Here is a 14,449-nt window from a genome sequence, read left to right on the forward strand (position 1 = left end):
ACATGCCTCTTCAACCTTTTTTAAAATCCAATCCGAGGCATTTCTGGTTGAAGCATGAGGCGGGAGGGTATGTATAGGAATCAAGCTACCCACATCCTCATCAAAGCTTTCCCCCTCATATAATTCCAACTGTAAATTGGGCTCAACCATTCCCCCCAGAAGAATACTCCTGCTGTAAATCTCCAGAAAACACCAAAACCGAGCTATTGTTCATCTCAGGATGCAGAGTATCAACTAGATGAAGAGGCTTTAATAACAGAGGAACTAAGTTCAACAAATGCACTTCATTTACTAGAGGAGCCAAAGACATGAACAAATTAAAAACTACTTCACTCACCACATTCTTTTCAACGTCCTGTACCACTATTTCGGCCTCTTCCACCTCCGGTAATAGCAACATTTCCAACACACCACCAGAGGAGTTGCCGATGACCAGTGAAATGGTTTGTGCAATCTCTGAGACCATTAGATCAAGTAGTGGTGCCGTCGTGCTAGACTCACTGAAGACTCCTAATACATCAAAACACCCGATACCATCAGATCTAGGCTTAGCCTTCCACACCCGTTTCGGGCTTTTCACCAAGCTCGGCCCAATCACTATATTTTTACCCTTCAAACTATCATCCCTCTTTTGGTCTAAACCGGAAGCTTGTCCACCCTTCAAAACACCCTTCTAAGAATCCAATCCCTTGTTACCTTCAGAGTCCACGGGGCCCAAGCCCATCTTAACTTCAACATAAGATCTACATTATATTTCATGTCCATTAATGTGTCATGTATGGCCTTCAGCAAGAAGTCCTTCCCAACCCCTGATGAGCCTGAATTCTCATGAGCCTTCTTGCATTCGGGAGGGCTATCGTTGTAGGGGCCTGTTCATATTCTATTCTCATGAGCCTTCATGAGAATTCAGGCCGTCATCCTTGAGAATATGAACAGGCCCCTACAACGATAGCCCTCCCGAATGCAAGATCTTCCCACTAGACTTCCCCCGGACCTCCCTACTTTCCACCATACACAGTGGCGGCATTTTCAAAACCTCTACAAAAGTCCCCTTCTGTCCTTCATCAACGTAAGACTATGACGCAACCTTCACAGGTACTCTGTTATTAACACCCGAAGCAGAGGAAGAAGCAACAACCACTCTCAACGATTCTTCAAACCTCCTCCACCCCTCACCTTTTGGCCCTTCTAGAACAACGATGAAGCCACGCCTTCTTTCTTGTCCATACTTCGACAATGACTGAAACCTGCCATAACTATTGTGCCATCTTTGAACCACCAACACTTGCCTTTCTTCGGGCTTTATGTGATCCTCCACCATTGCTCATTTTTTTTTCAAGCTCAAAGAGCTTATGATCAATACGAAGCTTTTGACATGAACCCATCAAACAATACAAAACCAAGAATAGCCCAAAAAACAACGAAAAAACAAAAAGAAAGAAAATAAGAAAAAATAATGAAAAGAGATGAAAAAGCTATATATATGTAACCATGACATATATATATATATATATATATAGTTTTTTTATAAGGGGTTTTTGCATTTTAAATTCTTCTAATTGGTGTTGCTTGATTATTAGTGCACAGAGCACTGGAGAGTGGACAATATACCCTTGGGTCCACAGCAATTGCAATTCACTTTCAGATAGTGACCAGCTTCGTCCTGTTTTAATACCAGACATCCATCCAGCTAGGTATCCATACTGCCTGTTCATTCTTCAATGTTTTTGTGTTTTTCTTTCGAAAGTTTTTAGACTTATGTTTTCTTATTGTGTTTGAACATCATCCTGATTTCCCCTCCAATACAACCTTTTTAGAAGATGAACTTGCTCAAACAGACGTGAGTTGCCAATGTCAGTATTATGTTTGTAACTTGATACCTAAGACATTTCCCTATAAACATTGTACAACTTCCTATGTTGGTGCCTTTTATTGATGCTGGTGGAGGTCCAGCTATGCAATCAAATCTCATAATTCATCCTACTGGCGTGATTGGGTTCAGGTTTTCACCAGTACTCATGCAATATTCCAGGGATGTGTTCCTGCATTATGCAATAAATCAAAAGGACTAATAATTTCTGGGGCTCTTATATAGCTTAGATCTACTTGGTATTCATCCAATATGGAACTCAGAACATGCTTGCGAACACCTTCGCAATCCACACAATTTGAGGGTATCATAATCATGTGCCATACACATTTGTGAGATACCGGTAAAGGACTAATCAGAATTTGAGCTTCCTATAAAGTTATGTAGTAGTTCAACTTAGTGCACTCCTCCCGATGTGGGAAAAAAGGTGGCCATTCAACTGTTTCAAATTTATACAATCTGGGTGTTATAATGCATATTGCCTGTTATTTTTTTCCCTTGTAGTGATGTGACTTTCTGCCTGTTTACATTTTCTCGGGCTTGTGCTTAGATTGACTTTTCTCCTTTTCTTTCTGTTGCTCTTGTGACATTTTTAGTATTTCTCTGAATGATGTACCTTTTGGTTTTTGATTATATGGTCTTGAATGTGAAGGTAGTACATTTAGTTATACTCCTCCGTCCCAAAATGAGTACATTGATTCTAAATGACATGGCTATTATGGGAAAGAAGAAAGTTCGGTTAACTTTCTAACATGTCCTTTATTCTAAGTTAGAGATGGGCACAATTTCTAATGAGGATCTTATGTACTTTTGGACATGGGTAGCTTCGTGGCAGCATAAATATTTCTACATTTGGACAGTAACTACTTCTAAATTGGGATGGAAGGAGTAAGAAATCTGCATTAATAATATGTGGCTTTCTTTGAATAGGCACCATACTATCAGCCACACTATCTTAGACGAGTGGAGTAATGCAATACTTTGCATTCTCATTCATAACACAGGCTTATGTATCTATTAGTTTTAGTAATGTAATTCTGTCCTGTTTGTATTGTATTTTTGAATTATTTTCAACTTTTCGCCAATGATCTCTAGCTCAAAACACACTCCCGCCCCATAATAATGCATGTGTTGCGCTTAAACTTTGACTCAAATTAATGAACCAAAAATTTAGTGCAGTTTTACTTGCAAGTATACAGGTGTTGTATTATCTTACAGGATCGAATCCACAGGGATTGACTATTGTGATAAAGAAAATAAATTCAAACAATGAAACGAAATTACTAAAAGAAACGTACAATCGAATATAAAATAAAATTACTGAGATGACGATCTGTAAAATAATTGAATCAAACTAAAATGATAAAATGAATTGGTATGGAGAAAGACTAAGGTTTCGAGGATCCATTTAATAATTTATGATATTGTTTCCGATCGATTTACTTCAATTAAACTAGAATAATGATTCCATTTAATTGGAAGATTTAGCATTTAAGATCAAGAAAAATAGTCGCTTATGATTGAGCGTGAACTATTGATGATTAAAACATTTACAAATCTATTTGAATATCACAGGGATTCTTCAAGCATTCACTGTATTCGAAAATCACAATGAATTAAGATAAATATATAGATAATCAAAATATCCAATAATAAAATCCTTCAATCGATCAAACTCACAAAATAAATTTTACGTGGATCCGAAAACAATATTTAAATCATTAAACTTCACCTCTAACCTTAGTATGAAAATTTAGCCAATCATGTTCATTACAAATGCTATAAAAATCACATAAATATTCTTCATTAGAAAACTAAAATAAAACATAAGAAATACTAGGCAATAATTTAGAAACAATAAAATTTGGAATCTAGTCGATTAATGGTCTGAACCACAAAGCATTAAGAAGGAACTAAGCAAGCTGCGAAAAATACAATAATGAAAACGCAGGAAGAGAGCTGCCACTAACTCCCAACTTTCTCTACAAACGAAAACGTTCCCACATCTTTCCCTTGGAAACTAAAAAATACCAACCGACTTCCTCTTCCTTCAATGAAACAAGCACCGACTTCCCTCTTCAATTTCCCTCACCGACCGACTCTCCCTTCAAATCCAACGTCCCTCAATCAAACTCCCTTCCCCAAACGTCTCCTACTCAGCAAAATAATTCCCCCCAGAAATATTAATCTCCAACCGACACTTCTGATCTGCAAGAAATATAAACTCAAACACCCACCGACACCTCTCTCAATTCCAAGCACTGACCGACTCTCTCTCTCAACTCTCCTCCAAATTCCCACTTCACGTTCACTACTGTAACGCCCGTCCTTGTGGTGGGTCCTTTTTCATATCGATTTTGATAAAAAACCGACGAGAATTACGATTCCTTTTCAATTTCTTTTCCATACATACCAGGATACAAAAGACTCCATGTCATAAATAAAATGTCATTTTTATTTAATTAAAGCTTTCAGCGGAAAACATTACATTTCATAATTAAAGCTTTTAATATGAAACATCTTGCCTAGGCCTTAGTGCTCTTCCCCTTGGGCTGTGCCTGTCCTGACTTGTCATGCTCATCTGGTGCCTGGGAGGGCACACATAAAAACTAAAATGAGTCGATGACTCGTAAACATTACTTCATACAGTCAAAATATAATAACATAGTTTTTCAGTCATGCAGTTATCATTCCATACATACATATCTTACGTAGGATGTATACGTCTTTCTTTTCGTTTGAAAACGTTTCGAGGTGGGGGTTTTTTTTTTTATTTAAAACATGATTTCTTCTTTAAAACAGTTACCCACGCATCGCTGCCTTCATCTCTTAAAGAATCTTTTCATGCATTTATATTTCTACTTTCATTCATGCATACATACGTTCATTAAATCATCTTTTCTTACTTACGTTCTTGCATTCAGTCCGTTCATACATACATACATGCATCCATTCTTAACATGCATTCGTTCATTCTTACCACTTTCATGGGCCGTTGCACACTGTTACGCCCCGTGCGCTGGGGTTAGCGGTCTTTTGGACCTGATTCCGCCCGTGGCCGCGGGTTGGGAATCCATTCAGTCAGGGTGCAGCACTGGGTGCACTACCAGTACTACTTACCCGGCATTGCAATCTGCCCATTTCTTTGATATCATTTCCAGTCCATTCCATGTGGCCATTACGTATTTTCATACATCATACATTCAATCCGTTCATTTCTTTACAGTCCTTTCCTTTTCATTCGTATCGTTTAAAGCATAATTTTCTTTACTTTCATAAAAGTTGCTTTAAGAGAAGTTTCCTTAAGAGGAAAAAATGATTTTCTTTCTTTTCCATTAAAATTATTTTAGAAAAGATAGTTTTCTTTCTTTATCAAACCTTACAATCCTTAACAGTTCTAACATCCTTTAAAGCTTCTTTTCGTTTCCTTTCATAAATATACATACAATACGTACTACGTATAGCATCCATTCACATGCATACACGTACATAATTTGGGTGCATAAAAAGGGGCTGCCAAGGAAGGCCGCTACATACTTATACTTAAAAACTTACGTTTTATTTTCCTTTTTACAGAAAAGCTTTCGTCTTATTCTTCATTTTTATAGAGAAAACTCTAGAAGAGTATGAACGTAACACTTACCTGGACTTCATGCCATACTCAATTCATGCAGTCCATTCATGTGCGTGTCAGATGGCAACCTACATGCATACACATAACTTTATGTAATCATCTATCTAATGCATAAGTAACTATTCTAGAAAATAGAACTATGCCTCACTTGAAACATTCTCTATCCATCCCTGGACTCTTACGTACTATTTACTATGCTAAAACCTTCGGGATCTTATTCTTTAAAGTGAACCTTTGTGATTCACCTTAGGGTTAAGACACTAAGACCTCCGTCTCGTTCTTCTATTTACACAATCCAACACATGATTCTGACATACAGAGTCATGCGTTCCAACCTTAAACTATATACTCATCACTACTTTCACGTAGCCTAGCCCATACTACATCTTCATTCACATCCACTTAGGCTACATGAATTCAAGCCAACTCTAGGCTAAAATACCATGTAACTATGATCAAGACAGATTACTCATTACATATGATAAATCTGTCTGGTACACTTGTCTTGCCAGAGACACAAGTATCTCATCCCCTTTTATCACCTAAGAGCAACTTATAATTCCAATAAACGCCTGCTTGTATAAACAAGCTTCAAACTCCAATACCAACTTGTTAAGATCCGGTCGATAGGACTCTTCCTACTTCCCGGCTCTTTATAAGTTCATCTCAACACTTGATAAGAGAGGATTGCATCCACAAATGCACCTCTGTCACGTCACGTAGTTCAAGATAAATCTCGAGTCACGTCACGATACCCATCATGCTTCCGCTGCACGCTCTGATACCTTTTTCACCACTTCACACTTACTTTCAGCCACAAGTCAGTCTCAAGGCAACACCCGTTACCTTGGACTACAGGACACATCACTACTGCTTCGGGACACTGTTACACAGTTCCCACCACTTGACAAGAGGACTGCATCCACAAATGTGCCTCTGTCACATTATGCAGCTCAAGACAGAATCTCGAGTTACAATACGGGGCCCATTGTGCTTCTGCTGCATTCTCTGATACTTTTCCACCGCTTCATATATACCTTCAGCCATACTTCAGCTTCAAGGCAATACCCGTTACCTTGGACTACAACCACATCACCATTGCTTCGGGACACTGTTACACAGTTTCCCGACGCTACACCATACACTCCACACTTCTCTGCTACGTCATCCAACTCTTCGTGACACGCCATCCAGTGTATCACGATCTCGTACAGAATACACTCACGTGAACTCTCTTCCATCCACACTACAACACTCATCGCTACGATACACGCCTCATGGTGCATCGCTACGTGACACGGAGTACGCGCCACGCGTACTCCTTTCGTTACAACACTCATCATCACGATGCACATCACACGGTGCATTGCCATACAACACGGAGTACACTCCACGTGCACTCCCTTCTACGCCACACATTACTACAACACACGTCACACAACGCGTCGCTGCACTACACAGAATACGTTCCACGCGTACTCTCTTCACACATCATGCCATATCACAACTACGGCATCCATCTCATGTCCACTCTTCATAGTACAATCCTCAATACTACAATTCAAGCCCAACACTTCACAACTACATTTCACTTCACAACTACACAGCGAACTCCACAATTACTAATTACGCAGTCTACAATCCAACCAATCAATTACTTTAAACGTAAATAACTAAAGATAGAGGGTTATACCATTGACGGGATAACCTGTGCGTCGCTCGCTGCTCGTCACGATCATGCGTCGGAGGAGCATACGTGGCGGTAACACCGCGTACGGTGGCTGTCCACCACATAAAGTGGCGGTTCAGGCTTGAGGATAGCTAGGCGTGGCCTTGGAAAGGCTCATGATGGCCTCGTGGTGGTCAAAGGTGGCGGAGCACGGCGGCATCATGCCGTGAACAGTGAATCCGAATGGTGGGTGTTTGCTTGAGGTGGATGAAAGCCATAGAACTTCATGGCAAGCTAGGGAAAGGTAGATGAAGATGTGGTGGAGCTATGGTGGCGAGGTGGTGGCCATACGGTGGCTCACGGCGGCGGATCGGCCGTTTGAAGCCATTTTCGGCCTTGGAGAGTGAGGGAGAATGAGAGCTACACATAGCTCCGTTGGCCATGGAATTTCTTGGGAAAGTTCGTGGTGATGAGAGGAACAAGGTGGTGGTGGTGAAACACCATGGGTGGCCGTGGATGGTGGTGCACGGTGGTGCAACCGAACGTGTGTGTGTGGACACCCATCGGAGAAAGAGTGAGAGTTAGGGAGAAAGAAGGACATGGGGAGGAAGCCCTTGACATGGTGGTTCCAATGGTGGTGCTTGGTGGCCGTTTCAACCGTGTTTGGTGGTCCAAAGAGGAGGAAAAAGCATTAAGACCCATTTCTTTGGAAGAGAAAAGAGAGAGATCGGGTTGCCGATTTAACTCACCACCGGTGAGGTTGTGGTCGCCGGTGATGGAGGGTCACGCCGGTGTGGGAGGTGAGGCACGGCGGCCGGAGGTGGCGCCGGCTGGAGCTTCAACCGAACGGACATGGAGGAAGGCTCACGTCGGGCACGAAGAGAAGGAGAGGAAAGAGAAAAGAGAAAGAAGAAAAAAGGAAAAAGAGAAAAGACTGAAGGGAAAGGGTAGGGGCCTGAGTATTTAATCTCAGTCCTACGCTTCGGGATCCTCAAAAGGATCTAACGATGAATTAAAACACTGATTTGAAAACGCATAAGTGTTTTATTTAAAATAAAACACTTTAATAAAACACTAAGAGAAATTAAGAAAGAATATTATTTTATAAACTAAGGTTTATAAAATAATATTTTCTTCATCATTATATAAAATGATAAAGTATCATTAATTAATCAAAGTGCATAAAACACTTAAACAAAACACTGAGAGGAATTAAGATAGAATATTATCTTATAAACTGAAGTTTATAAAATAATATTTCTTCATCATTATCTAAATTGATAATGTATCATTAATCACTCAAAGAGAATAAAACCATTTAATTTAAATAAGAGTTTTCAACGTAAAGTTAAACCTCTTAATATTTTAAAACAACTAAAATATTTAATATAAGATATTATCCTCAATTATAATATTTTCAGAGCTCATTAAAATATTATAATTGTGTTACTTTAAAAGCAAGCTTATCTAATAATACTGAAAATATCTTCTACAGATATTTTCTATAGATATCTTCTATAGATATCTTCTATAGATATTTTCATAATATTTAAAATATTCGTAAGCATTAAAATATCTATCTTACTTTGAAATCCGCATAGTAACTTTCAGAACACGCCATCGAGATACAACACGTGGGATAAGGCTCAGCACGTAGATCGAAACTCGGCACGTAGACCGAAACTCGACACGTGGAACGAGGCTCGACATGTTGACCGAAGTCTGACACGTGGATCGAGGCTCATAAAGAAGAAGAAAGAAGGAGCGGATATTACAACTACCCCCTCCAACCAAATGACCGACACCTCACTCAAACCAAGTTAAGCACGGTACTTCCTTATCCCTACATGTCTCACCCTCTACTCACCCATTCCTACTGCACCGACTTCCTGCAAAAAATTCATACTAATCCCAGCTGATCGACTTACACTCCTCCTCTTTACTTCTCTCAATACTTTCCCTCTCTATGTCCCTCTACTCTCAACCAAAATAAACCCCAGCCAATTAAATTACTCCAGCCAATTCCCTTCAACTCCAGAAAAATCATGCACCGACTCACTCCTTTATGAGAACTCCGGCACTTTTTTTTTTTTTTCACATGTTCCTCACATCCCTTTTATAGACTTCCACTGACTCTCTAAAGTGTCCCTCTCCACCAACCAAGTCAAGCACGGCCCTTCCGGTTTTGAATCACCCTCACGTCCCTCTTTATACAAGTCAAGCACAACACCTATCTTCCTCACGTTCTCATCCCCCGCTCTATCTCCAACGTGTCCCATCTCTTTCACAACCCACCTACCTCCCTGCCAAAGAAATAAATCCCAGTCGACACACACTTTTCTTCACAAACAAAAGAAAATTCTGGTCTCTCTTCACCAACCGACCCTTCTAGTCAAATTAATCCCCCCCAGTCGATTTTCCTCTCCTTTCCGTTTTCTTTCTTTTCATACCAACCGATTAATTAAATCAACTCATGCACCAACCGAAGCCATTAACTTTATTTGATTCTGCTTGAATATCAACTACCACATTTTCAGCATTGGAGGATTAAGCACTTCCAGTCCGCTTTAGCTGCACCAACCGAAGTTATCAACAAGCTGCCGCCTCTTACATTCACACTCCCACGTCCAAGAGTAAGCAAAAATAAAATAAAGAGCTGCTTCATGGGATCTCCATTTGGTTTTAGCCTCATTTTTAGACTTTGACGTTGCATGTGTTTGTCCACCGTAAATCATTTTCTTCACCGCATGCATCTATGAACAACCAAGTAAGAAAGTCACCACCAAAAATCTTCGTCTTTTCTTTTTAGCTGCTGAAATACACCGCTTCCTTCCTTCTCTTCATTCCTCTCAATTAGTATGCACTTTGGTCAAAAGTTTCAACCGGATCCCATGTAAATTTTATTTGAGCTGAAAATAAGTAGATAAAAATAGCACTAAAAAATAAATTAAAATAAACATATATTATCAAAAATATATTATATTTGTGAGAAAACATTGTCCAGTTAAATTATAGTTATAAAATTAAGCATATACATGATATCAATCAATTAAAAATCTCAACTCGTGTTTATGCTTATTAACCATTTTTCCATCTAAAATCAATAATAGTGTCACGAAAAATTTAAAATACATTGGTTTTAAATAGCTAAAAGATGTAATATTTCAGCTCAATCAGCATGCATGGTTCAATGCCCATTGTATACATGTATAACTTAACCCATGAAATAATAACCGTTGTTTTGGTATTTCAAGCAGCGCAGGAATTACAGAAGGCTTTTCCATGTGTGGTGGTGACTTTGTTGAGGTTTACAGTGATCCAAGTCAAGTAGGTAAGAGAACAGTATGACTTTTTTGAATGACCTCTTTTGTTTTACACGGAGTAAGAAAATACAAATGAACATTGTAATTTTCAGGCATCTGGTAGCAGTAAATGTTACCTGAGGTTTTTGTTCAAATGTGATTGGTTTAAATTCTAAGATCTTTGAATTAACGTAGCTAAGTGCTGCCAAAGCAAGTTGGTTTTAGTAGATTGGAGGAGAAATGTCAAAGCAAGTCCCAAAGTTATATACTCGAAGATTCTAAATAACATCACTTAATACTTCCATGGTTTGTGGTGGATTTAGGAGATAATGGGTATGGGATTTTGATGGTGGTGGAGGTGAGCGGACGAGGGCTGGCATGTGTTGCCATTGATAAGGGCTTTAAAAGCTGTATGGTGCAGGAGACATTTTGTTTGGCCTTTCAATAGAAATTAATTTGTGTTGTTTTTCTTGAAGTGGTGTGTGGGAGAACAGGAATATTTTGTGCCTAGGAAGTATTTATATGTAATGAGATGATTTACTTTTATGATTGTGACTGGTTATCTGGACAAGTTTTTTCATATATATATATATATATATTGCTATTTTAGTGCTAAGAGTACCCTGGAGAAATATTGCTAGCTTGTAGCACCCAGTCCCTGATATTTACTGCTATAGGTGCATGAAATCTACCAATAATGCTCACCGTTCTAGTAATCTACCATTATGTTATGGTACATTGCAGGAGTCTGGGATGTGGTTGTAACCTGTTTCTTTATTGATACGGCTCACAACATTATTGAATACATTGAAATCATATCGAGAATATTGAAAGATGGTGGAGTAAGTCCCTCAGTCCGTATTTAATTGAAGTTTCTTCTATTCCGCATTGTTTTAATACCTTGGTTAATTTGTGTAACAGGTGTGGATAAATATGGGTCCCCTACTATATCACTTTGCAGATATGTACGGGCAAGAAGATGTGAGTTTCTTCTCTCATTTGACACTAGTGTACACATGCACTAACTGATAGGTTGTGTACTTAACATTAATATTTTCAGGAAATGTCCATTGAACTGAGTTTGGAAGATGTGAAGAGGATAGCATTGCATTATGGATTTCACTTTGAGGTAATCTTTTGAGCCATACCCGTTCTGTTGCCTATGTATCTGTGAAATACAGCATATGTAAAAATCTATTATGCTTGAGATTGCAGAAGGAAAAAAACATTGAGACAACCTACACTACAAATCCCAGATCAATGATGCAAGTAAGCTTCTTATTCTATGCCCTGGTTTTCCCTTTAAAGTTCTCTTTTCTTCCATCTTCTGGATTATATATAATGTCGTTTCTACTCTCAGAAGTGATATCAGTGAACATTTCTTAGTTCAAACCCCTAGAAAGTGGTGAAACCCTTGGGTTTGGGGGTATGCTCTCCCAGGTCTAAGGTTCAAATCTCCTTGGATGCAAACAATCTCTAGGAGCCATCAAACAAGGGGATTTCTCCTTGAATTACCCAAGGTGCACTTACGGGAAACTCTTTGTCGAGGGTCTGAGCACCTCCAGGATTAGTTGGGATGCTGTTTCTGGACACTCGGTGCCAATATAAAAAAAATTCTTGGTTCAAATAAACAGGAGTCGTTAAACTTAACACCCAAGTAGGACTTTAGGTGTGTCCAAAGCAGTATTTAATTGTTAAGTACACTTAAGAATATGTGGGTCCAAAGCTGCCCGACCAGAGGTGGTTTAATAGCCAGTGGTTGGTAGAATGTAATTTTAACAATCAAAGTTGTTGAGATACTAAGGTCGGATGTGTGTTTGCTCAAGGCCCGTGGAAACCAATTTATATCCAATAGTTTGCTCATTTTCTAATGGTTCCACCTTTCTCTAATCAGCATGTCTGCGCTACCTGGAATTGTACATTATAAGACCTAAGAATGCGCGTGTCGTACCATATCTAAAAAAGCATTGATGGTTTGGGCATCTCCTCAGAATTTGATGTTTTGCAGAACCGTTACTATGCTGCTTTTTGGACGGCGAGAAAGAAAATGATAACAAAGGAGCAACACATTTCATAGACATGTCTTCGAATTATGAAGTGGATCGTTTTTACGAAGTTTATGCGATGTTTTGCAGTACATGTGAAAGCGGGAATGACGCTGAATTTTTTGCCATATCATAAGCTGTCATGATAAGCCTTTTTCTTAATGCTGAATAAAACTTTTGCTTACATGTGTACGTGGAATATTTAAAAGCTGACGTGTTTTGCTGCTTATAAGTTTCTAGCCGATATTGCGATCCCTCAATGCTTGGTAATATTAATTGAATGTTATTAGTTCTACGAAGCTGAATGCACATGCCTGGTATTAAACTTGGATATTACCGCTCGGCATGCCCCCTTGACCTGGTATGCCATGCCACGTGATTAGGTTAAACAAAAAATCCATATGAGAAGCCTTCGTGCCTGCAGCAGAGGAAAAGCTTTTGAAACCGTAGCAGCTATAGAACCTGAATCACGGACACCACCTTCAATGAATTAACTGCCTATCTAACAAGGAAATATCAATCTTTCCTTCTAAAAAAGAAAATCATAGGGTACACCTATGGTAAACTTGCAGCAAACAACCTTCAGTTTCTCCCAAAAATAAAAAATAAAAATCACTCTTTAGATTCATAATCAAAGCCAGTGATCAATCTGACTGGCATATGTATTTTGCCAGCTATCAGTTAGAGCTAAGAGAATTTCTAGAAAAGCACCTGAAAATAGAATACAACTAAAAAAAGAGATTATACTTGGAAACAAGATCTTATCATCTGGGTTCTCCAAGATGAACGAAATGACAAATTGGGTTGATGAGAAAGTGCAAGATGAGTACCGGCAAGGTGGTGATTAGGTTTTCTATGGGGAAAACTTTCTTAAATCTCAGGATAATGTGCTTACTGTTTTTACCTCCCCATATATCTCTCAAAATGGTTTTCTTCGTTTTTGGGCAGAAATAGAATGCATATGAGAAACAAATGGAAGAGAAGGATATCTCATTAATACAATAAGATTTTTCACCTACTGTGTACGTTCTAACACACGAGAGATCGAAAAAAAGAGGGAGGTCTGCACAGACTACTCATTTCAGATTGCTGCCGGAAATGGAGTTCTTCGGTAATGTGAAGGGGAGGGAGGGAGGCGAGTGGAATGTCTGAGTTTCAAGTGCAAGTGTTTTGGTTTTCATAGCTTTTTCCTTCTTTTTTTAACAAAAAAAAAAGAAATAAAAAAAAGAAAAAGAAAAAGAAAAAGACACGTTAAGCAGTAAGACTTGGAGCATTGGCAATGAGCTAGTCATTGCCAAGTCTAAAATGGAACTTTAATATAGTCTTTTGGCTATAATATGGACTCCTAGCTAGAGTAGTCCACATTTGACTAGCTATTTTAAACTCTAAATAATAATATAATATTATATATTTTTAATAATATTTGATAATTTTTTTTTTACAAATGCACTTCATAAATTAATTAATAACTTTATTAAAAAAATAAAATTATTATTTTTTTAACTATTTTAAACTCCAAATACACTTCATAAATATATTTTACCAACCATTCACCCAACAATCACATATTTATGATCTACCTCCTTTAATGTGAATTAATGTAAGTATATTTTTTGAACTGAATCATGTAAATATTGACAAAATCACAGGCTATCTGCTTCATCCAAGGTCAATGGCTAGTGTAGAAATATTAAAATATTCATTTGGCCTCTGAATAGTCACTCGTCAAACATGAAGAGGTCCTAACATTTACTGTAGCTAATATGTCAAACTTTCACACTATAGCTAGGCCAATGCAGCGGGTTTTTCTCACATATACATTTAATTTGGACTTGCATTGGGCAATGGTGCCATTGCTCTTAGGTGACTTGCTAGCTTTTTTCATATGGTTAAGTTTATCGGTTCCAATCATTAGAAAAATTAATGCAT

The 14,449-nt window shown here is 38.5% G+C and overlaps 1 protein-coding gene across 2 annotated transcripts in view; it reads left to right on the plus strand.

Moving 5' to 3' along the window:
* Positions 1-12,749, plus strand: part of LOC122307635 (carnosine N-methyltransferase-like) — a 35,248-nt gene extending 22,499 nt beyond the window's left edge. For both annotated transcript variants that reach the window (XM_043120644.1, XM_043120645.1), the window contains 7 exons: positions 1,581-1,694; positions 10,431-10,504; positions 11,220-11,317; positions 11,397-11,456; positions 11,536-11,604; positions 11,691-11,744; positions 12,484-12,749. In XM_043120644.1, the coding sequence (XP_042976578.1) occupies positions 1,581-1,694; positions 10,431-10,504; positions 11,220-11,317; positions 11,397-11,456; positions 11,536-11,604; positions 11,691-11,744; positions 12,484-12,552 (538 nt within the window). In that variant the 3' untranslated portion in view covers positions 12,553-12,749. The remainder of the gene's footprint in view (positions 1-1,580; positions 1,695-10,430; positions 10,505-11,219; positions 11,318-11,396; positions 11,457-11,535; positions 11,605-11,690; positions 11,745-12,483) is intronic.
* The last annotated feature ends 1,700 nt before the right edge of the window (positions 12,750-14,449 follow it).

The sequence above is a fragment of the Carya illinoinensis genome, chromosome 4 (genome assembly GCF_018687715.1).
Source record: "Carya illinoinensis cultivar Pawnee chromosome 4, C.illinoinensisPawnee_v1, whole genome shotgun sequence".
NCBI lineage: Eukaryota > Viridiplantae > Streptophyta > Magnoliopsida > Fagales > Juglandaceae > Carya > Carya illinoinensis.